The sequence below is a fragment of the Triturus cristatus genome, chromosome 11, assembly GCF_964204655.1.
Source record: "Triturus cristatus chromosome 11, aTriCri1.1, whole genome shotgun sequence".
NCBI classification, from domain to species: domain Eukaryota; kingdom Metazoa; phylum Chordata; class Amphibia; order Caudata; family Salamandridae; genus Triturus; species Triturus cristatus.
In genome coordinates, this window is record NC_140594.1 from 1043210029 (window position 1) to 1043233825 (window position 23797).

The 23797-nt window shown below is 44.1% G+C and overlaps 1 protein-coding gene across 11 annotated transcripts in view; it reads left to right on the forward strand.

Moving 5' to 3' along the window:
* The first annotated feature begins 8208 nt into the window (after positions 1 to 8208).
* Positions 8209 to 23797, forward strand: part of DLG1 (discs large MAGUK scaffold protein 1) — a 1320486-nt gene continuing 1304897 nt past the window's right edge. For 8 of the 11 annotated variants that reach the window (XM_085635285.1, XM_085635287.1, XM_085635288.1 and 5 more), the window contains exons 1-2: positions 8211 to 8857; positions 10352 to 10483. In XM_085635285.1, the coding sequence (XP_085491411.1) occupies positions 8839 to 8857; positions 10352 to 10483 (151 nt within the window). In that variant the 5' untranslated portion in view covers positions 8211 to 8838. Of the gene's footprint in view, positions 8858 to 10351; positions 10484 to 23797 lie in introns of all 11 variants that reach the window. The other 3 variants (XM_085635286.1, XM_085635289.1, XM_085635299.1) reach the window with 1 other exon arrangement.

Below are 23797 nucleotides of genomic sequence, written 5' to 3' on the forward strand. Positions count from 1 at the left end.
TAGCTTCTACACTGTAAGTGATGAAGGAGGACCAGGAGGCGTTATTTTGAGGTCGAACTTTGGTGAGCCAAAGGGTGGGAATCCCAGAGGGGGGGATGAAGTGTCCATGTGCGAGTCAGTATGAGTTATTAAGTGATTGAGTAGGTCCGTCTTTATGTTTTCAGTCTTTGTAGTGAAGAAGGAAGCAAAATCTTCGCAATTGGGTAGTGAGTCTCGGTTAGCGTGAGGGGGTTGAGATGCACCCTTAGATTGTGTTTTGATTAGGTCAAATAGTTTTTTGGGACGGTTCTTGGCTTGGTCTAATTGATTACTGAAGAAGTCTGCTTTTGATCGTCTGATCTCTCTGTAGTAAGAGCTTCTCGTAGTCCTTAGTAATTTGAGGTGGTTAGCAGAAGGTGCTGATCTCCATTGTTGTTCGATTGTCCTCATTGAATCTTCTATTGTACCATGGTTTTGAGTATTTTGTGGAGATTCTCTTCAATTGTGTGGGAGCGACTACGTCTAATACCATGTTCATAGAGAAGAAGTAGTGGTTAGTAAGATCTTGGACATTGGCTATGCCTTCAGCGGGAAGGAGGGAGTTGGTGCAGGAGGTTGTGGCTAGGTCGGCACCAATATTTTTTTAGATTCCTCTTCCATATATTAGTTCTCGTGGCTTGAGCAGGGTGAAGTTTTACTGATTCATTGATGAAGAATGTGATGATGCGGTGGTCTAACCAATCACAGGGTAGGATTGTTTCAAGCTGAATGGATTCAGCTTTGGAAATAACTAAGTTCAGGAATGAGCCTTTATCGTGTGTGGAGCTGTTACAGATTTCGGTGAGGTCACGGTCCGGGAGTAAAGCTTTGAGGCTATTAACCACTGAATCATTGAGGTCATTCCAGTGGAGATTGAGGTCTCTGAGAAATATTTGAGTATTTTGTTGTCCGGCATTAGTAGAGACAATAGCCATGAAATGCTCGATGAAGGTGAGGCTATCACCTGGTGGGTGATAGAGTGTGCAAGGAACATACAGGCTTGTTAATAATGGTGATGTCTAAGCACAGGTATTCGCAAGAGGAGAATACTGAAGAGTGTGAGCGGTTAACTGAGAGATTGTTCCGATGTATGCATGCAATACCACCACCTGGTTTATCAGTTCTGTCTAGTCTGGTGATGTCATGGTTTGGGGGTACCAGTATGTCGAGGATGGGCGTAGAAGATTCATTTAACCAAGTTTCGCTCAAAATTAGGTCAGGTTCATGAGTGAGTATGAGGTCAGCTATATCAGCTGCATGTCTTGAGGCAGATCTATTTTGTTGGGAACATTCTGAGTATTCAAATACCTTCTTTACCTTGTAGAGGTAACAATGGTAAAAAAGGCCAGAATTGTAGAGCTTCATACATGGAACCCCAGAGACACCTCTACTTTACATACTCACTGTAAGCACACACTACTCTCTTGATGCATCCATTATATAACATTAACTAGTGAGATGGGAGTTCCAAAGACCTTTTGTTCAGCTGCTAGCCTGTCTTTTTGGAATTGAGATTCAATTCATATTTGTCCTATCCTTTCCAGTGTTGGTTCAACTTAGTGGAAACTCCATAGTATATACAAGAGGTGCACAAAAATGTTGAAATAACGCAGTGCTACAGAAACACTAAATAACACTAATACCCAGTATATCAGCATTGCTCCTGCAGTACTACTTTCCTGCAAGCCCTAAAATTGTTAACCTCACATTAGTTGCAATCCTTTCTGACTTGCTGGGGGAGGCAGGAATGTGGGATTTGATAACATATCTACTTGTCCATGGGACAGGTTGCTTCATAAAACTACTTGTCTTGTAACAAAATCCACTTGTCCCTTTGGTGCCATGTAGTGTGGTGACACATTATGGCAGTAATCTCATCATATAAGAGCTCTGATAATAGCCTCCCTGATTATGCCAGAGCTCATACCATAGTAGGGTTTGAGTACTAGCAATTCCCTTATGTTGCCACCTTTCCACAGATCTACATACTGGGTCTGGAAGTAGCAGTAAACAATAGTTACCCATGGTTGGAATGCCCTTTTGAGTCTGTGCAAACCTACTAATTTGCATGTTTCATGGGTTTCATCAGCTTGTCTCTAATATTTTCCCATATAGATAAAGGTTGGAAATGTACTCCTGACAAGGGCAGAAATAAATCTTTTTCCAGGGTTGTGGGAAAAAGAGTGGTTGGTGGGAAAGTGAACTTGGTATCACGCAACAGATTTTTTGCATGAGGAAATCTACACGATTATTTGCCAGTGATGAAATGCAGTTCACAAATATTTTCTGAGAGTACGATTTCCGGACCTACTTCTGTAAATTCTTGTGAATTTATTTATTTATTTAGAGTTTTATATAGCGCTGGCTAGACCCGGATGTATCAGACCGCTTTACATGAGGATCATTGTGTTACAAGTTACAAATTACATCCGTTACAAGAGCATAGTAAGGACACAGGAAAAAGAACAAAGTTAACAGTAATTCGTTGGAGGGAGGGGGCGGAGGGAGAGAAAAAGGGGAGACGAGGAGAACTATGCCTAATGTCCGGCTGGGTAGGTGATGGTCGAGGGGGTGAACCAGGGCCAATCTCTTCTATAGCTGTCTAGCGGCTCCACCGGGCATCAGCCATGTTGCTCAGGTTTCCGCAGTAGGGAATAACAAAGATAGCAGATTTGCATGGATACATTAGTGAAAGCTGTAAATCTGCACTACTGCAAGGACATATACTAAGGGTACACTTTTGTGACTTTTCTGAAGAATTTGGCCCCTATTCAGATCTGGCATTTTGTTTTTATTAAACTTCTATCTATCTACCGGCTCGCTTAACTGTGAGTGACAGCATTCTGCTCTTTCACAAGGAGCATATTGGCACCAGTGGTGGCCGGCATGGCTTGCGGATGGCGGGCGGGTTTGGTCACACGAGGAGGTGGGGCTCCCGAGGGGGGGAAATGGTTAAAAATATTAATAATAATAAAAGAAACACTTACCTTGCTGCGCTGGTCCTACGTCTCAGCTCCTGCTCTCCTCATCAGATCAAGGCACAGGAAGCACAGAAAAGGCTCTCCTGACCAATCACAACGCTGTAATGCAGCATTGTGATTGGTTTTGAGCATCCTGGTTCGATGCTCAACCAGGGAATGGGGGCCTGGGCTTGCTCCCCACACAGGCTCTAATGCAGCCTGCATGGAGAACAGGGAAAGTGCGCATGACTGGTTTGGGCGGCCGGAGAATGCCGACCAAACAGTCATTGCGCACACAGGAGTGGACAAACCACTCCTCCCCTGCCCTGCTTGAGAGCAGAGCACCCCCGCACGCCTCCCTGCAAAGCAGCAGGAAACATAAAATGATAATAACTCCAAGTTATTATCATTTTATGTTTCCTTTACTTTCCAGTGAACTGCTTCAAAGCAGTGAGGCGACACTCCTCGGTTATGGCAGAGGAGCCGCCTCTGATTGGAACGCAAAGTAGTTTTCTTCAGTGCCAGGAATTACTGTAGCAATGTGTGGTTTTTGAGACCATAAATATTTTTTGCTTTTGCCAATGTATGTTATAATGATGAGGGCTTGGCAGCTCCCACAACAATACAGTTTTACAAAAACCATGTCAAAAAAAGTCACACATTGACATAACCAAAAGGCTGACCACCACGTCATACCTATTGGCTTTGCCAGTGCTTGTTTATTTTCATGTTTCCAATAATTTTGTTGAAACTGATTACACTGATTTTCCATTATGCATATTTTTGGGAAATACTAACATGCACCAACACATTTTGCTAAACGATGCTTCAAAGTAATGGTATCTAAAATCTCAAAGTAGTTTAGCAAAACCTTTTTTTTCTAGTTGCATTTTTTTTATGAATATTTTATTTTGAAGACAAAGAATAATCAATCTTGCTTTCAAGCTTCTGCATATTTTTGCATCTAATCAGAGAGCATCCTGGAAGCATTGTACGCATCCTTATATTGTTACACTTTGCAAATGTGCGTACACATTTTTATACCGGAACCAATGTCAGTAGTGCAGTCTTTCCTTAAAGCGCTCACCCTAATAATAAAGGCTTGTATTAATGAACCATAAATACAAGTTCAAACAGCATTTATATATGGACACAAACATTACCTTAACTGTAGAGAATCCTCTGCCCTGATCCATAATGCGGTAGTGTAATCTGGCAGCCAAAAGGTTTGTGCTGCAGGGGGTGGGGCCTACTTGTCCCAAGGGCAAAATAAAAACTTCTTGTCCTTGACCACAAACAATGTGTCCTGGGCGTCGGGTATATGAATTTCACACCCCTGGGGGAGGAGAGTGGAATTATCATGGTGGAAGCAATGGAGGAGTGTGGAGAGCATTGGACAGGTTGCCAGCTATAGAAGCGAGTCCAAACTCCTCTCACCGACAAAAATGAAAACATCAAGGCAAGCCTCACGTGTTTTGGGGTGACTTTAAAAGGTGTGTTGATTTAGTGAGTATTGAGACCTCTACATCATGAAAATATTTCCAGGCACCCTCGTAAGGTGTATCTGAACCATATGCCTGTGTCTATTTTGGGGAAAGTTGTCCTGTGTCAGGTCAGTTAGTAGAGGGCTTTGGGGGGAGTGGTGGCTTTTCTTCGGTCTTGATCAGGCCATTTTCTTCGTTTAGAAATAATCTACTTTCTTGGAGCACAGCATAATGTTTCTTTATCCTTCCTAGATGCACCTTCCACAAATATTCTAGGAATAGAGCAGAATAGTAAATTTGCTATGGCGGTGTACACAAAAATGCATCTACCTCGAAGGTGCAACTCAAGTAGGCAATGAGTGACTTTGCGTGACATCGGGAAGCACTGTTTGACCTAGCAACTCAGATTCCATAAGCAAGCGGCATTGCAGTTTTAGGATCCATGCAGTATCACACCTGCTTATAAGTAAGTCAATATACCTTGGAAGACATATTGTTACACTGTTGTATTATACGCTATGGTAAGTGTCAGCCTGCTGGAAGATTTAGAGTACATGATCAGAGTTAACTATTTGCATTGGAGTGGAAGCACTTTCAAGCTTGAGAAAGGTAACATAACCATTTTAAAAGAGAAACTTGCGAGTCTCCCACTTAAACCAGAGTGTTGGTATTTATGCACTAGTCGCCTGTTGTTTTTATCATTCCATCATTTGGACAGAATCCAACATTGATCATTACTTACTTTTTAGGTCAAAGACTACCAGATAGCACAGCTGTTTGGTTTGCTAAAGACATCTTGGGGACATTCAGAATATTTGCCTTGGAATGCATTCTGCCCATTGTTTACCAATTGCTTTTGGGTTTGATACTCACAGTTTCTGGCTTTCTATTTGCAGGCTTTATTTTTTTTAGGCTGTCCAGCTTGAGTTTGTCCCTCCCAAGGAGCAAAGCTTTTTCACACTACCTCTCCTTGTATTCTTCCAAAAGTGCTCCTTTGTGTAATCTGGCCTATAAATCTTGTTCTTATCTTGACATATTTGCTGTGCATTCAAAGACGGAGGTCAAAAGTCAGGCTCTGTCTTCCAGAGAGCTTGGTGTTTACTTTTCTTTCTCTGACTTCAAAGTGAGAGCTTTTATGTGTCAATCTTGCTGAATCCTGGGGTGGGATAGGGTTTTTTTTCTATCACACAACATTTAAACGAACTGTGCAAGTATTTCTGAATATATCAGTATTAGGAAACCACAAATGAAGCCCACGTTTTTGATAATTCTGAAGAATGTTGGAAACAAATACTTTAATAATATGATCAAAACAATACACTAGGTGATGCCATTTTCACACATTATCTTTTGTGTGCTGCATAGTTTTATTAATAAAACTATATCTGTGCAAGTGTAATGGTCATTTCTACTGAAAATGTGTTGTCTGTAAAAAGCAGTGTTCTACCACACCATGCATACTCCACTCTACCCCACTCCAGTCTACTCTGCACCACTCCACGCCACTGCACTCTACTCTGCGCCACTCCACTTTGCGCCACTGCATTCTACTCCACTCTGCACTACAGCACTTCACGTCTCTCTATAATACTCTGCACCACTCCAATGTATGCCAATGCACTCTAAGGCACTGAACTCTACACCACTGCACTCATTGCTACTCCAGTCTAGGCCATCCCAATCTACTCTACACAACTTGGAAACCACTGCACTCTACGCGAATGCACACTACTCTGCACCACTCCACACTATGTGCCTGCACTCTACGCGACTCCAAGCTATTCTACATCAACGCACTGCATGCCGCTTTACTCTATGCGTTAACACACTACCCCCTTTACTCTATGCCAATGCACTCTACCCTGCACCACTCCACGCTAACCCACTTCACTCTACTCTGAGAAAATCCACTCTATGCCACTGCACTCTACTCTCCAACACTGAACTCTACTCTGCACTCTATGCCAATACACTCTATGCCCCTCTACATCACTGCTCTCTACACCACTACACTCTGCAGCACTTCATTCTATGCCACTCCACACCACTCTACGTCATTGCACTCCATGCCACTCTCGTCGGCACCACTGTACTCTAATCTATGTCACTGCATTCTACACCGCTGAACTCTATGGCACAGTACTGTACGTCACTATATTCTGCAATACTATAAGCCAATGGACTCTACACCAGTCCACTTTACGCCACTGCACTCTACTTTGCAGCAACGTACTCAACTCTACTGCAATGTACGCCACTCTACTCTACAACACTCTAAATGCCACAGCACTCTACTCTGCAACACTGCACACTACGCCACTCTACTCTGCACTACTGCAGTCTATGCCAATGCACTCTACTCTTTATCACTCCACTGTACTATTCAGCACTCCACACCACTGCACTCTACTATGCACCACTCTAATCTACGTCACTGCATTTCACACTGCTGAACTTGCACAGCACTCTACGCCACTATAATCTGCAACACTCTACACCAGTCCACTCTACGCCACCAAAATCTACTCTGCACCACCATACTCAACTACACTGCACTGTACAACACTCTATTCTATGCCACTGTACTCTGCAACACTGCTTTCTACACCAATCTACTCTGCACTACTGCATTCTATGCCAATGCACTCTACTACGCATCTTTCTACTCTAAACCACTGCACTCTACTCTATCACACTATACTCTACTATGCACCACTCTACGTCTCTGCACTCTCTGCCATTCTACTCTGCAACACTAAACTCTCTGTCATCACTCTGTGACACCATACTCTACACCACTGCACTCTAAAATGCAACACTCAAATCTATGCCACTTAATTCTATGCTGCTGCATTCTAAACCACTCTACGCCCCTCCAATACATAGCACTGTATGCCACTACACAGTTAGCAATTCCACTCTATGACATTGCACACAACTCTCATCTTCGCCACTAACTTTTAGCCATACTAAACAACATCCACGCTGGTGTACAATATGGCTAAAACACATTGGCAAAGCAAATAGCTCTCGCATAGCCACGACCTATTGGCGTTGCCTATGCTTGTTGGCACGAGGTGATTTCCACAGCAAAATCGGCGCTTTTTTTGCCAACGCTAGAAACGTCAAGCACTATGATTCATGTACTAATTACAGGACAAAAAATATATTTCTTTACTGTCGTTAATAGCTGTCCTCTGGAGCCATGCCCGCTCATCGGACTTAAGGAAGGATGACGATTATGCACGTCACGGTCTCACCACTATGCGGAGGGCGGCTCGGCCTGAATACGGTTTTTGGGGCAGGGGACACGCTCCTGACGCAGCTGTAGACCGGGTGGCTTACGCCGGCGGATGGCGCCAAAAAACTGCTTCAGGAGAGCCGAGGTCCAGTGAGACTAAAGCAAGAGTTTACTCCTCAGTTCCGATCCAACTCATGCAGGTCGAGTCGCCCACTCCCTGGAAGGACCAGGCAAAGGCACGTAGTGTAGAGTCAGGCAACCGCCCCCTAACGGAAGGCGGGGACGTGCAGCTGGGAGTTGTTGACCAGTGGCACGTGCGCTCTGCTGACAGCACACCCAATGAGCAACCGGCCAGCGTTTCCCAACCAACTACAAGATAGTCTGCAGTGTGCGATGTTCAACAGCCAATTAACAAGTGAGAAGAACTCCTACATCCAATCCCATTCTTGACAAGTACCCTCCTAACTAATCGAAGTTCACTAGGCTTTCGCACCACGGGGAAAATATGTTTTCCCCTACCTGATTGGTTGTGAGCACCTGGGCGCCCCGAGCTCCGGTCTTGCTCGCCTTAAGTACGGGGTAGGAGACGTTCGTTGAAGAAGTATTAACGGACACTAGAGTTCAGTCTCAAATAACGGACTGCACAGAGATATTCTGGACAGGTGGTCGCCGTACCCTGGGGGCAGCCCCCGGGCCCAGGAAGGACCCTCCCACTGACTCCTGCAGGTCATATGGTGCTGTTTAAAAACTATTTTCCAACAGTCTACTCAAGACTCCCACGGATTTGCGTTTGCGGCAATGCTGGCGCACGGACTTGGTTTTCCCCTCAAGGGTTCGCAGCCGTGAATCTCTTACTACCCGGTTGAATCTCTCTTGTACCCGCCCCCACCCGCTTTCGTTTCTGTACTGTACATCTCTCCCTCGTTATTTTTAATTTTTTAGCTTTGACTTGCCTTTTAAAAGGCGTGTTTGTGTCTCTCTGCTAACAGACCCATCGGAAGACTTCGTTTTTCATTTTTTTTCGTCAGCTGTGGTAGGAAAAAGATCCCCTAGGCAACTGTTTGCACATTTCGGGAGCTATCCTGGTGTGTGGGATTGTGGAAAGTGTTGCAGCGGACCTGTGGGATCTGCAAACATGCCCGTCAGGAAGCAAGGTAAGCAGTGGACAAGTTTACCCCCTGGTGTTGTGCGTGCTCCCTGGGTATCTCTGATTGCAGCATATGTGCGCGATTGCAGCGGCTCCATAACTTCTGGTGTAGTTTGTTGTTTTGAGTTCTCAACCATCCCTTTGTTGGCCCCTTGACAGCTGCTTAGAGGCTTCGCAGTCCTACATCAGCATTTGCCATCTCTCCCTAAAAAAGAAAGTTGAGAGCCAGAGTGTACTCGTGGCTGCTTAAGGAGGGGCAGACCCTTTGAATGAGGGATACTGCGACAATGTGCGCCCGTGCATTCCTGCGGGCTGTGGAACACGCTTCCGGATTGGGAGCGCCTAGTTGGGATCCCTGGGCATTGATCCGCACGATGCCTCCTGCATGCTTAATCCCCCCTTGTTTAATGCTTTCGATTAAGCGAACCGTTCTTGCTGACTAAGCATGAGACTATCGAGCCGCCTGGGCAGAGTTTTATGACACGTCAATTCCCAGGACCTGTTGACGTTAATCTACTTGACTTGCAAATGTACCGAGGGAGAAAGACGTGCTGTTGTTTTAACTCAGTGACTCGTTTTGACACGGCTCCTTGTTGGGTCCAGACACTAGGAGTTGTGTAAGTGACAGCACAGCTGCACGACATGAGGGGGGCGTGTTTGGGTTCAAACGAGGGGCATGCTCAGTCTAAGCCTTTCAGAAAGCTGTGGGCGTTGCAGGGTTGGTGTCAGGAAAGTGAATGCACGGTTGAATGTGTTGGCTACCAAAGAGAGGTCTAGCACCCTTAAATGGAACAGGCGATGTGTTGGTGAAACACAACTCAAAATGTTTAATTTCAAGCCCATTCCTGTTGTATTTTCCTCCATTCTGGTACTCTTGGGTTCATTTTCCACTAAAGATGCGGGGCTACAAGTACCAGAACAAAAAGCCTAAATAACAACAAAATAAGAGTTCCCAATTCTACTTGTTCTATGTGAGTAGGTTTTCCAGCCCATATTGTACTTTGCCTTTTGGGTCTTGTAGCTCCAGTATATAACAGGACTACCAAACCCATTTTTTTAAGTTGAATTCTGGGTCTTGGAGCCTTCAGAGGAATGGGTCTGGGAAACTTGAGAGTTCTGCAAGATCAAGCCTGGGCTTCACACACTCCATCCACAACGTGAGGATTTTCTGTAGAGGGGTTTGAGCTGCATACATTTTGTGTATCTGTTACGGCGGTCACCTTACTCAGTGTCGCCTCTGACAGTTTCATGTGCTGGAATTTTCACCCAAAGGCCATTGACATCAAGTTCCATTACTCTAATTATTAAGTAGAAAGAAAGGTTACATCGTCCAGGATGCATTTGGTTGTCGGGTGAACGTCCAAGACTGAAGAGAAACTGTTCTTGATGAGACAGAGTGAAGTGGCCATGCTCGCCTTGTCCACGTGGGTAGGACTCGCCTGCATCCACGCATGTGACCCTTTTAGAGACTTGCATGACAGTATTGTTTGTTACTTTCCAGATACGCAGAGGGCACTGTACCTGCTGGAGCAGTACCGGTCTAAGCTGAACCAGACTGAAGACGGGCAGCTCAAGGGTTCCATCGAACGTGTCATTAACATCTTCCAGAGTAATCTCTTCCAGGCTTTAATCGGTAGGTCGCTGATTCTGACTCCTAATCCGAAATGTGCCTGGTGATTTGTAGACTGTGGAGAGGCAGCAGGCCCTCCAGGTGTGCTCTGTGGTGGTAATACATAGGTGGGAAGGTGGGAATCGTTGCCTGGGCGTTCAGCTGTGCAGACATCCGCTTATGTGTGAACTTTTGAACAGCGGACAGCTTGCTCCAGCCAGAGTTCCGTTGATTCGCATTCTGGCTGTCCTGGCGATAGGAAATCGGCAGTTTTCTCGTCTGTGTTTGGATATAAACAGGGAAGTGCAATGTTCTATGTAGAAAGCATACGTTTTGTGTTATATAATATTGTTTTGATTGTAGCTGCTTATGTGTCAGCCTCTTTTTACATGATCCTTGCCGCTCCTGTGGTGCTACTCCCTCGAATAGACCTGCTGCAAAAAGTGATTTTCCTGAAATGTTCTGGGTAGTTTGATAAGCCTGATGCATTGACTACCTCTGTGTACATTTAGTTAATGTCTGCCACTTAGGCCAGATCACCCTCAACAGGGTCCAGCTTGTCTCTTTTCATTTATTTGTGAAGCTCTGGTTAAGTTAACGGCTACTAAAGGTGCATTTTGAATACACTGGTGAGCGAATTAAATACATGCAACTTGATGCAGACCAAATGGTTTATATGAACATATCGGGAAACCATATATTTCCAAGGTGAAAACATGAGTGCTTTGTTTATGGAATCGGAGTATTAATTATTATTAGGGCAAGAGTATTTTAAATCGACCATCTCTAGAACGCGAACCCTGACCAAAAAAGAGGTGTGCACTGATCGACCTCAATCAGTCACGTGTGCTGCGACGCCAGGCATCTTGTTACTCCATTTGCTTAAATTGCGGTAGCATCCCAGGAGTTAAACTGCTATCCTGTTAGTTCTGTCGGTAGACCCCCAAGAGTGGCATCCTTTGGTTACATCGTTGGACGTTACTTGCAGTGGTGTGGGTTATTTGAATCGGACTTCCCAAACGTTTATCAGTGAAGTGCCCAAGTGTGTATACGTTTTGTTGTTAATTGCGCCAATCGCTTATAGTCATTGCCACTGGAATTCTGCAGCTGCGCCCCCCCCCCCTCCCCACACATAATTATGAATTTTTCATATTGGCCACATATTCCACCATCTGATGTATAGTCAGAATATTTTAACAAAATAATGTTTGTAGCTCATGGATCGAAAGTTACTAAAAAAAAACGTGGCAACATGTTCATGTGCAGTGGAAACCCTTGGCAGAGTTTAACCAGTCATGTTTAAGTTGCTTATTTCTGTAGTTATTTGTTAAACTGATACTAATGAGGTGAAACATTTGCCCAGGCAGTATTACCATGTGAAAAAAATAACAAAATAATGAACTAACACTATAAAAAAGGGCTGCACTATGCCACATAATTTCCCTTTTTGCCATATAATTTTGTAAATCCTTGCATACTATTTAATGGTTGAGCCTGCCAGACAGTGCAAGCTATCTGGTTCAAAAAAGCCTACTGTTGGCTTACCAAGACCTTACAGGGGCTTATTACCAACCTATTGCTTGACATTTGTTCACTTTATAGTCTCTGTAATTTGCTAGCTTCTTATTTGATAACTTTCCTCGTCTTGCTTGTGTTTTCCTTCCCCTGGAGCATAGCCTCTTTATGATCTGTCTAGTTGGTTGGCTTTATTTCTTCAACCTCTTACCTTTAGGGAAATACTTTTTTCCTTTTGTTAATCACTCAATTAGAGTAAATGCGTTTCCTGTTCTCTCCCTCATGTGCTTCTTTCGCCCACCAAATACCCACCCCAGCTCAGCTCTAACTGTTGCTGTCTCCTTCATGTTGCAAGCTCTGTTGTGTCCTTCTGCCCTGCCCACATGATGCTCCTCCTCTCAGCTGCTTTTCCTCTCTCCCGCACTCTCCCCATTGCAAGTCCCACCCATTCCTCCATTGCCCCTCACAATCACTAATTCAAAAAAACCTTTTAGATTATTTATTTTTGATGTGGGTGGGAAGACCAGGCAGCACAGTGCTGCTGGCCCCTTTACCTTAAAATGAAAAAAAAATGGTTTTGAAATACTTTGTCATTTTATTTTTTTGTAGTTGCGCATGTGTAATGACACAGCTGTTTCGTTGTACCCCCCCCCCCCCCCCACCCCCCCCCCTTTGGCTATGCTGCACAGCAACCTGGGGATGCTGTACAGCACCAGCAAAAATATTTTGGCAAAGCCAATGGGTCCCAAAGGCGAAACCTATTGGCTTTGCTAATGCTTGTTAAGGTGTTCTGCCAGTCTGCACTGTAATCTATTGTGGTTTCAGTAAGTAAGAAAGGTTGGTGAAATCTGCTGGCCCAGGAAAGTCAGTTGAACTGTTGCATAACTGCATTCAAACATTTTCACAGGTATTTCCACTTAAAATCAGCCCACAGAAGAGTAAGAGAGGCTTTAGTACCAATTTTATTTAATTGTTGTACATTACACACTATTAGAACGCACAGGTTACTTCGATTGCATATGGTTACAATGATCTCTATTATGCATGAAGTAAGGAATTTGTAAAGTTTTAAAATGGAGCAGTAACTTTATTTTATCCTAGAAAGAAGAGATCAAATGTTAAAGTGAAATTGTGTGGCGATTTTATGATCAGTCATTTTATGTCAATATTGTTTATAGTTCATCGTAAGTTACGCCATTTGTTTTAGAAATGTAACTTCACTGATTTATGTAATTTAAGACTGTAAGGTTTAGTTTTTAACCAAATCAAAAAAAGCGATCAACTAGTGTATATAAGTTCACATTAGTGCCAACACATTTGAACAGTTGATCATTGTCCAGTGAGAACATTTAGAGCTCTTGAATGACAGAATGTTCTATAATATTGATATTTATCTACATTATCCAGTTACAAGTACCTCCATCGCCTCTAAATGTATCCACCTAAAGTGATTACCGCTTCGTACCTTTGTTTCTTACTGTGCATACTATCTATTCTAGAAATTACTATTAATAGACAATAAAAATAAACATTACCTTACTTTTTATATTGGTGTTTCTTAAAGATGCCAGCAGGCAAACAAAACAGGGAGTGCTGGTCGAACATATTTTCTTCAGGTGTTTTACTAAATGGAATCCTATCTTGAACAGCTTGAAGATGAATAGGTAGAAAGCACCACAGTCTGCTTTACCCACTCATACTTTAAACAAAATCAATATTAAAGATTGGACAAGCTTGGTGGTGATGCTGTAGGATCTAGTGTACTACAGTGGATTTTACCCTTGAAAGGCATGGTTTGTGATGCACAGGACATGGAAGTTCATGCTTGCACACCAGTATCTAGTACAGTATCTGACACTATAATGCACAGTCCTTCTGTTGCTCGGCGGTCAGAGATCTGCTGGTATTTAGGTAAGCCCAGCTAGGTTGTGCTTGCAAAGCCAAAGTTGAATAAGTCTTTAGTACTCCCTCTTTGTGGGCAAGCCGCGTAAGGACATGTTTCATCTGAGTATACTCGTTAAATAGCTTGCTTAGGTAACTACTGAGGCTTCTCAGTAAAACTCTTCATCAAATGTTCTACTTGAAATGGTAACTGGTGTGGAAGGTGTTGTGCAGTCTTGCAGGGTGCAACGCCGGAGGGATGAATTCAGCAGTGGGTTAGAAACCAGTGATTAGAAATGCTTTTAAAATGTTTAGTTCTAGATCCCAAGTAGTTGGTTCTCATTCAGAAAGTGCTGCTCCATTCAGTCTTTATCGCTGGTGCGTTGCTTATCTCCACTAAAAGTTAGGAACATAAAAATAAAGACTTGTCAGCAGAATTTGGTGGGCTGAGATTTTTTTCTGTTTCTTAAATCTGAAAGCTGAATGCCTTGTGGTTTGGAACGTACAGAATGTAGACCTGGGATCTGCAGGGAAACCATGGGGATAAAATTGGCTTGAAGCAGCCCCAGACTTTCCCCCAATGCTAGTTTGAAACGAACAAGTGCGTAGGACAGACTAAGCAATAATGTGCAGGGCCTCTGAAATTGAAAGTGAGATGCAGCGAGTGGCATTGTCTTAATCCGACTCCTTTCTCAAGGCGTTTAATGCGACAAACTCCATGTGCAGTCATCAGCAGCAGCCTTTAATTCCAGCTCACGAACTGTGGTATTTGGTTTATCATATTGACGTACTGATGGAACTGGCTACGTAGAATGCTGAAGACCGAAAATAACTACTGTACATGCCTTTTCCAAATTAATGCTTAAAACCTACTTGACAAAAAATAGGATTCTAATCTTCTGTTCTTTTATTATGCCTCTAGGGTATTTTGTTGTGTCAAGCCTACCTGTCGCAAGCCACATCATTCGGTTCTTCCGTGAGAGGACAGAGGATGGCTCTCTTGTTAATAAGGCAGAGAGACTCTGCAAAACCTTTCACATAGACGCGGACATGCAGTCATTGGCTAACTGAAAGATTATGGTATATAAGGGTACATAATTGCTTTCAGGTTACTTGGGCAGCTCGATTTGCCATTATACGTTTTATTCGAGTAATATCCGTCTGGTACTTTTTCATGCTACTAGCAGAATATCCTAATGCAGTTTAAAGTGGTGCATTTCATTCATTTAGGCTTACTGTAGGCATTTTTCATTAATTTGAGTCACAGACCAGTGCTATGCATTACCCGCCTTTGGCTGGAGTTTAAATGGGGCCAGATGCTTGGCTATGGTCAGGTTTGGGTTGCGCTCCGGGGTGAGAGGAGGTCGGATAAAGCCCCCCCCACCAAAAAGTCCAGTGAAAGAAGATGGATTTATTGCATTGCTATATTTCGATCTCTGCAGCTCCAGTCTTCAATAGAAATCTTCTTCACATACAAATGCCTAGAATGTCCTTTTCACAATATGGTGGGTGTGGGTGTCTAAACCTCATCAGACCCGGGCAAGGCAGATTAACAGCAGACATTTGTTACAGGGAAGAAAATGACCATATCTGTTTGACTTTTGCCAGTATTGTAGCTTTAAGACTGCGAATTGTAAAATTGTAACTTATAAAATGTTTATGGCTTTCATAGTTCATGCAAATTAAACAGATGCTATTCCCACGTCCCTAAATGGAGTGGTGAAAGCGCATTAGCAATTATCCATTTCTAAATTTACTATCGCAAATAGCAATGATCACGTAGAGCTTTTCTAGCTCTTGGAGTCCTAATGGCGTCTTTATTCTTCTCTACTCTTTAACAGTCTCCTCACTGAACACTTAGGGGAGTACTTGCTCGGGTAGTTAATATTGCTGATTGTATCCAGTCAACCCTCGACTTTTGTATCCTGAAAAAGTAATCTGTGGAAAATGATTTATGACTGCACATTTCTTTAGGTGTACAATCCAGGGGCCAACGAAGACTGCTTTCATAGAAAAGAAATCCTAAAAGTTGTGAGTGAATATTTGTATTTAGAACCTATTTTCAGAAACTTGATGACTGGTAGGATCCAAGTTTAACTAGCATCAGAGCTGTTGGATCGTTTTCCATTTAGTCGACTGTGGGCTGAGTCCTGTAAAATCTGAAAATGGCCTTTGGTTACCACACTTCAAAAAGCAGGGATCGAATGATGACTTTTAATCTAATTCCGCAAGTCCCAAATTTTTTAGGAAAGTTTTGTAGAAGCCCTTCTGTGACATCTTCCACTCTAATCCCAAAGCCATTCATTGCCTCGACTGGTCTTGAAGTAGAGAAGTGTGAATGGGAGAATACCACTTGGATATTTTAGATTCCGTGTATTTGTTAAAAATCTTTATGCCTTTTTAACTTAATTTTTTGGAAAGTAATTATGCAAGGAGTATTGCCCATCTAACCAGGGTCATACACATTTAAGTTCAAAATTGACAATTATCAGTTAATATAATTTTTTTATGTTGGAAAACTTTCTGCCTACCCTCGGTAAATAGGACTCCTACCCTCAAATTTAGTTCCCATAGTCCTGAAGTTCTGTGCAGATTACTGATCTGTGTCCTTAAGCAATGTTTCCATGACATGTTGGTGCTACTACATTCGGTTCTACTCTTAAGGGTTGATGGAGTCCGCATACTAGATTGGGCAGAGATGCTGTAGGATGTTATTTTTCCTTAGCACACAACAAAAATGAATTGTGCTCATATTTCAGAATATATCAGAATTAGGAAAGTGCAAATGAAGCACATTTTTTTTTCTAATTATGAAGTGTGGTCAAAACAAATATTTGAATACAATCAAAACATATCAATAGACTAGGTGATGACATTCTACACATTATCGTGTGCGCACAGTAAAACTGTATGTCTGTGCAAATACAGTGGTCATTCCATTTGAGCATGTGTTGTCTGTAATGGGAGTGCGCCGCCACACCATGCACCTTACGCCCTGACACTCCATTCTGCGACACTTCATTCTGCGACACTTCACGACATGCCACTTCACTCTGCGCCACACCAAGACACAGTACACCCCTCCACTCTGCGCCCCTCGCCCCACTCCACTATACCCCACCCCACTTTACTCCACTCTACCCCCCCTCTAGTATACCCTATCCACTCCATGCCAATAACCTAGCCATGCTGAGCAGCAGCCACACTGTTGTACAACAAGGCTAATACAGATTGCCAAAACCAATAGCTCTCGCATAGGGAAACCTATTGATTTTGCCAGTGTTTGCTCTTTTATGAAAAGTGCTGGGCGAGGGGAAAATCTAAGTGGAAGCAAGCAATATCTCTGACAGACAACCAAGGCATTAAAGACTTATCGATAAGTCGTTGATGGGAAGAAGTTTAATGGCACGTCTGAAGTAAGTATGATAACAGTGTGTGGTCGGGGACCATGAACATGCTGAATTTGGTTTCAAATTCCTTTTCTTATGTATTCATGATTAAGATCACTGATATACATTCACACTATTAGTTGTTAATCAGCACGTTAATTACTGTGATATCTCAGTACATACTACTAGAAAATACCAAAGGCTGTTTCAAAAATTCAAAGAATTTGAAGGAGGGGGGGGGGGGGGGGGGAGGGTTGAACTGCACCTTGCAATACTCACCGAATGGTGGGCATTGTGTGAGATAACAAATCGAAAAACAAAAAGCAATTTTGATGAAAAAAGAATATTGAAAAGGTTAATGTGTCTAAACGCTTGGTAACTATGGGCTCGGATGTAAATTGCCCCCAGGGAACAACCACACGAGTGTTCAGTTTGAAAACCCAGTGCTGTTCTCTTTCCAGAAGTCTTCTTTCGCAGTTTGTGGTCTTAAGTATATGCTCAAGGACCAAGCATTTAAAATCCGTCACTGTGTGTCCCTTCTCAGTGAATTGTTTCGACATCTTCGTCATGTTCCTCCCACATCTGAGATTGCTCCGCTGTTCTTCAATCCTGGTCTTGACTTTACATGTGGTCAGGCCTATGTACCGGTGATCACAGGGGAATGTGATCATATATACCACCCTTGGGGTATTGCAATTCATGAAGTGTCTCAATTCCAACTGTAGCTTGTTACCCAGATTTATAGTTTGTGATGTTTTAGTCAAGGGGCAGATGTTGCATCTTTCACATGGGTAGCGCCCCACTACTCTTGGGACGGCCCCTTCTGTCTTTCTGAGCCTGCCTGCTTCAGTGGTCTCGTCTGGACTAGTGAGTCCCTGAGGCTTCTTCCTCCCTCGTGTAAAAATATAGGTTTACGTAGGTTAAGGGTGCCTTTGTACAGAATCTTCCAATATTTATTGATTATTTTGCTGATATTATCTGATGTGACTTTGAATATTGTGATGCAGATCAGGCGCTCTTCTGCCTTTCTCTGCGGGATGTGATCAAGAGAGCATCGCTGTTATTTTTCAAGCCTGCTTCATAGCTTTCTGAACCACCTTATTTGGATACTTCCTGTCCTTTAATTTAGTGGCCTGGATAGCTGCCGGTGTCTTCCAGTCTTGAAGATCAGTACATTCATGCCTTGGTGTTAAAAACTGTCGGAAAGGGAGATTTTCCTTAAATGACGGGGATGGAAGCTGTCCTACTGTAACAGACAGTTCTGCTCTGTGTTTTTCATGTGTTGTTTTCAGTTTACCATCATCTGCTCTGATGTTTGAGTCTAAACACCAGTCCTGTGTGACTCATGGAATAGGTGAATTCTGGGTATAAGCCAATTTCCAGAACTAATTCCCCTCGTGTCTTCACCTTCCCATACGATCAGAATGTCATCCGTACACTTTTTCCATACTTTTATATTGGGAAGGAAAGCATTATTTTGCTGTTCCTGTGATTTTGCTAACTCGGCTTTCAAATTCAATTTTTTTTTTGTCCATGCCCATTTGCAACACTCCCTTTGAACCGTTTGCAACAGGTAAAATACATTTTCAAATGTACCAACAGTATTTTGCGAGTTGCTAGGCTTTTACTTACTCCCAAAATAGGGTTTGCGAATTGCTGTTAGGAAGGGGCGTGCCAAGGGCTTCCCTTCCTAATAGCGTGTCGCACTGGTATGTAGGAATGTTTTGCGACCGTGAATGCGGTCGCACAACATTTGCAGTTTACCACCAATTTCAAAATTGGTGGTGAGCAATTTGCAAATGGGGAGGGGTCCTCAAAGCAACCCTTCCCCTTTGTGAATTGGTGAGCAATTTGCAAATGGGGAGGGGTCCTCAAAGCAACCCTTCCCCTTTGTGAATTGGGGCGCCAACACTTTTTCAGAGCAGGTAGTGGTCCCACAGACCAATGCCCCTCTGAGAAAATTAAAAGAGAACTTGATTTGTGACAAGCGTCATGTTTTCCTTTAAGAGAAATAAGCAGCATTTTAAAAAAAATGCTTTATTTAAAAAGCAGTTGCATACATGATGGTCTGCTGACCCCAGCAGGCCCCCATCCCTGTGAATGCCGGCCATTCCCATGTTTCGCAATTTGCGACCTGCCGCATGAATATTAATGAGGCAGCTCCCTTGCGACCCATTTGGGAATCGCAAGCAGTGTCTGAGACACTGTTGCACATCAATCAATCAATCAAAGACATTTATAAAGCGCACTACTCACCCGGAGGGTCTCAAGGCGCTTGGGGAGGGGGGGGGGGGGGGCGCTACTGCTCGAACAGCCAGGTCTTGAGCTTCTTCCTGAAGGAGAGGTGGTCATGGGTCAGGCGCAGGTCGGGAGGGAGGGAGTTCCAGGTCTTGGCGGGCAGGTAGGAGAAGGACCTTCCTCCTGTTGTCGCTCTTCGGATGCAGGGGACGGCGGCGAGGGTGTGACTGGTTGATCGGAGATGGCGTTTGGGAGCGTAGAAGTTGAGGCGGTTGTTGAGGTAGCTCGAGCCTTGGTCGTGTAGGGCTTTGTGTGCGTGGGTGAGGAGACGGAAGGTGATTCTCTTGTTGACGGGGAGCCAGTGCAGGTCTCTCAAATGTCCGGAGATGTGGCTGCTTCGGTGGATGTCGAGGATGAGTCTGGAGCTTGGCGGTGGTTCTGGCGTAGAGGGCGTTGCCGTAGTCCAGTCGGCTGGTGACGAGGGCCTGGGTGACCGTCTTCCTGGTCTCGGTGGGGATTCACCGGAAGATCTTCCGTAGCATGCGCAGGATGTTGAAACAGGACGAGGAGACGGCGTTGACTTGTCTGGTCATGGAGAGGGAGGAGTCCAGGATGAAGCCCAGGTTGCGTGCGTGGTCTGTCGGTTTGGGTGCGGTGCCCAGGGCGGGGGGCCACCAGGAGTCGTCCCAGGCGGAGGGCGAGGAGCCCAGGATGAGGACTTCCGTCTTGTCTGTTCCGCATCCGGTTTTACGCCTCGCAAGTTGCTGAAAATCGCAATTTGCGAGTCGCAAACCCTGATGGTTGTACATCTGGCCCTAAGTGTGCAGGTTAGTTGCAAAATGCAACTCCCTTCCATTGGGCCTGATTTCTTTACAGGATATGGAGCTGCTTTACAAATAAAGAAAAAAAAACATTCAATCGTTTTGACAACCGCTCCATTAAAACCCTGCTTACTCCCCCTAAACTTGTTTCCTCACAAACGCAAAGGAGTCCTAAGGTGTGCCCCCTTACCTTTTTAGGTCTGGGCTCTAGAAGGCGCGCATGTTCTGTCTTGAACCGAGACATGCTGTATTCACATCTGCGCTTGCAGTCCACCAATATAGCCATTTGCTGGCACCACCTTCGCTCCATTTGTTGTCCTTCACTTTCGTGAAGAGCATGCCTTTTCCGGTGTTTAGCCCTCTACGAGCGCTTTGCTCAACTACTTTTCAGCTTGCGTAGCCGGCATTGTCGGGCACTATTTTTGGGATCCTTTTTTAGGTCTCTGCTGCGAAGGCTGCGCTTGCGCAGTCTAGCTCCGAGATTTAATGACTTGGAGAAGAGGGGCTTGAACCCGCCCCTCTTCTCCCCTGTTCTCCATTGGCTGGCCTCTTGAATGCTGGCCAGCCATTGGAGAAGAGGTCAGTCATTCCGATTAGGCCCCGTCCTTTTCGGATCGGGGGCGTGTTTTTTGCAAGAAGTCTCATTCTCTCCTCCAGCCAATGGCTGGAGGAGAGAAAAGACAAACACGCCCCGAATCCGAAAATGCCGCTGCCTTTCTCCGAGGCACTTCTGCTCTGCCTCGGAGAAAGGCGGTGGTGTCTTCCGGTGCCCTCGGCTTGTTCCTCTTTACTTGTTGTGGAAAGCAGGAGCTCTCCACGAGTCAGTCAAGGTAGTTTATTCGAAACTTACCCATGCAGGCTGTAGTATCCCCGTGTGTTTTTTCACCTTAAAGTCTTGTTATTAAAATGCTTTTAGCTTTTGAGCTACGCATCAGTGTCCCCTTTCCCTTTCCATGCCTTGATAGAATTGACCAGTGAAGCAAAGTAGATCTGCGCGTGCGCTGTGTTAGTGTTGGGCATAGGGCAGGATGAATGCTGCTCCCCAAGATGGCGGCGGAGGGAGGAGGGAAGGAGATGAACGAGATTAAGACCCAGTTCACCACCCGAGAAGGCCTCTACAAGCTGCTGTGCCACTCCGAGTACAGCCGTCCCAACCGGGTGCCTTTTAATTCGCAAGGCTCCAACCCAGTCAAGGTTTCCTTCGTCAATGTCAACGACCAGTCTGGCAACGGGGACCGGGTCTGCTTCAATGTGGGCCGTGAGCTCTACTTCTATATCTATAAAGGCGTGCGCAAGGTGAGGCTGGCAGGGGTCTTGGGATGCCACAAGAGGTGGTGGTTGAGGGGTGCAGTCCGTGGGGAAGTTCCACCCTGTGGGCGGAGCTATACTCAATTTAGTGCTGACTTCTGGATGTTCTGTGCTTTGGGACGTTTACATTGGGCGTGTATCTGTCTCTCTGTATTTTAGGGTGTTAATTGCTGTTGTGGGTATCTATATGGTTTAGTGGTTGAAGGCCTTCAGTCCTTAGTTGTTGCTACTTAGGGGACTGTCTCTTTAGAGATGCTGCTCCTTTGGGAGCGTCTGGCCAAATGAGCATTGCCTCACCCGCTTTGTGGTGCGTGGTGTGTTGTCCCCTTTGGCTTGTCTCCTGGTGATTTTTTTTTTTTAGATTTGGGGGGGGGGGGGGGGGGGCTTTGTGGTGCATATTTTTAGGGCATTTTTGGTCCTGTTGGTTATATTTTTAGTTTGTGTCTGATTTCCAAGGTTTGGTTTACTGTCCTTCACAGGTTATGATCCTGCCCTTCGCCAATCTTCACCCAACTCCCTCATCAGGGGCACTGTACTAGTTGTTTAATGCGATGGTACAACTACGCTGCTCTAGTATTTGCTTCCTTTGGTTGTGAGACTGGGTTATCACCGCCCTTTACTCCTACCATGGGTGCCCTCTTAACTCCCGGTCACCTGATGCTAATCCCTGGTTCCAATCACAGGCGAGCGCGCTCTACTTATCAGCAACAGATACAAACCAGTCCGGGTTTGCAGGCACTCTTCCCGGTAGGTGACAGAATGTTAATGAGGAGTTTCCGAGGCACAGTGTATAAAACATACAACTTTCACCTTTATTTTTCTCTCAGCGTTTCATTTTTGTGGTGAATTTCGAAAATTATTTTGTGGAATACTTTGGGCAACGATATTACTTTGAAAGACGCTCTGACTTCCGTTAGACATAAATACAGAAACAAAACGGCGGCTTATACACAATGTAAAGTATTTAAAGTATGTTGTAACTGCCCCAAGTCAGAAATTGATATTTATCAACACTAATAACTTTTATTGGCATAGGGGATCAGGACAGATCTTAAGAGTTTCTTGTTGACTAGTACAGGCGCTTTAAAAAAAAAAATTACCACAGGAACATTTAGTTCACAACATTTGAGTAACATCAGTACTTGATAGGATTTACATCTAAACGTTTAAAATGTGCATACTGTAGAATAACTTGCCTCTTCGATATAACGTGCATATTTTTTTAACTTATTTTCTCACTTATGAAATTGCTTGAAGTCCTAAAGATTGTGTTGGCTATACCACCTTAATTATTACCTGTTAGATACTGTAGTCTTCTAATAATATGTTGCTGTTCGTTGCCGTTACTCAGTAGGAACTATTTTTATAATAGTAAATTATAATCTGCTCTTAGTAAACCCAGTTGACAGAGCTGTCATTCTTTTCGTGAGAAACCTTGTGGTACAAAAATAATGTAGGTGTACATGGAAGAAGACCAAGTAGTAAACCCAACATCTCTTTACATTTGTTTTGGCTGTGCATTTCAACGACACTCAATAGCTCTCCAAAGTGATGCGTTTTACATCCACAAAATGCTACATCATTTCCCATTTGGCTGGCATTGGGTGACAGTCTGATTTACAATGCAACGGTCTCGGCATTGTTAAAGTTAGAGCTATTGGCATTGCTCATGACAATGCCGTTTCTTTAAATGTTTAAAAAAAAAAAAAAAAACTAAAATAATGTCGTGAGCAATGCCAATAGCTCTAACTTTACCAATGCCGAGACCATTACATTGTAAATGCTTGTTTTACTTAAGAGCGATTTTCACAAGCGCTACCCGGCAACGGCAAGGTCAGTACAGCTCGGCTCTGCTCCCCATATGTTGCTTTTTGCTCCCAGACTGCAATGCCACACCTTCCCCCTCACAAGGCCTAGATGCTTGTTGTACCGAAGCTCGTCACGTTTAATGGATTAAGACATAGTTGCTCAGCATGGGCAACTCTGAGAAGTAGGTGCTGGGACTGGTCCCCATCAGGCTCTCCATTGTTGCCCTCCACTCAGGGTGAAACAAACCTTCGTAACTCTGCAGCAATGCCACCCTTCACTGCTTTCAAAGAGACTCATTATAGTTCTTTAACAGTCTCCTCATTCCAGAACTTTGTTTTTTGGTTTTATATAGCTCGAACTTGACCTGAAGGTATCGG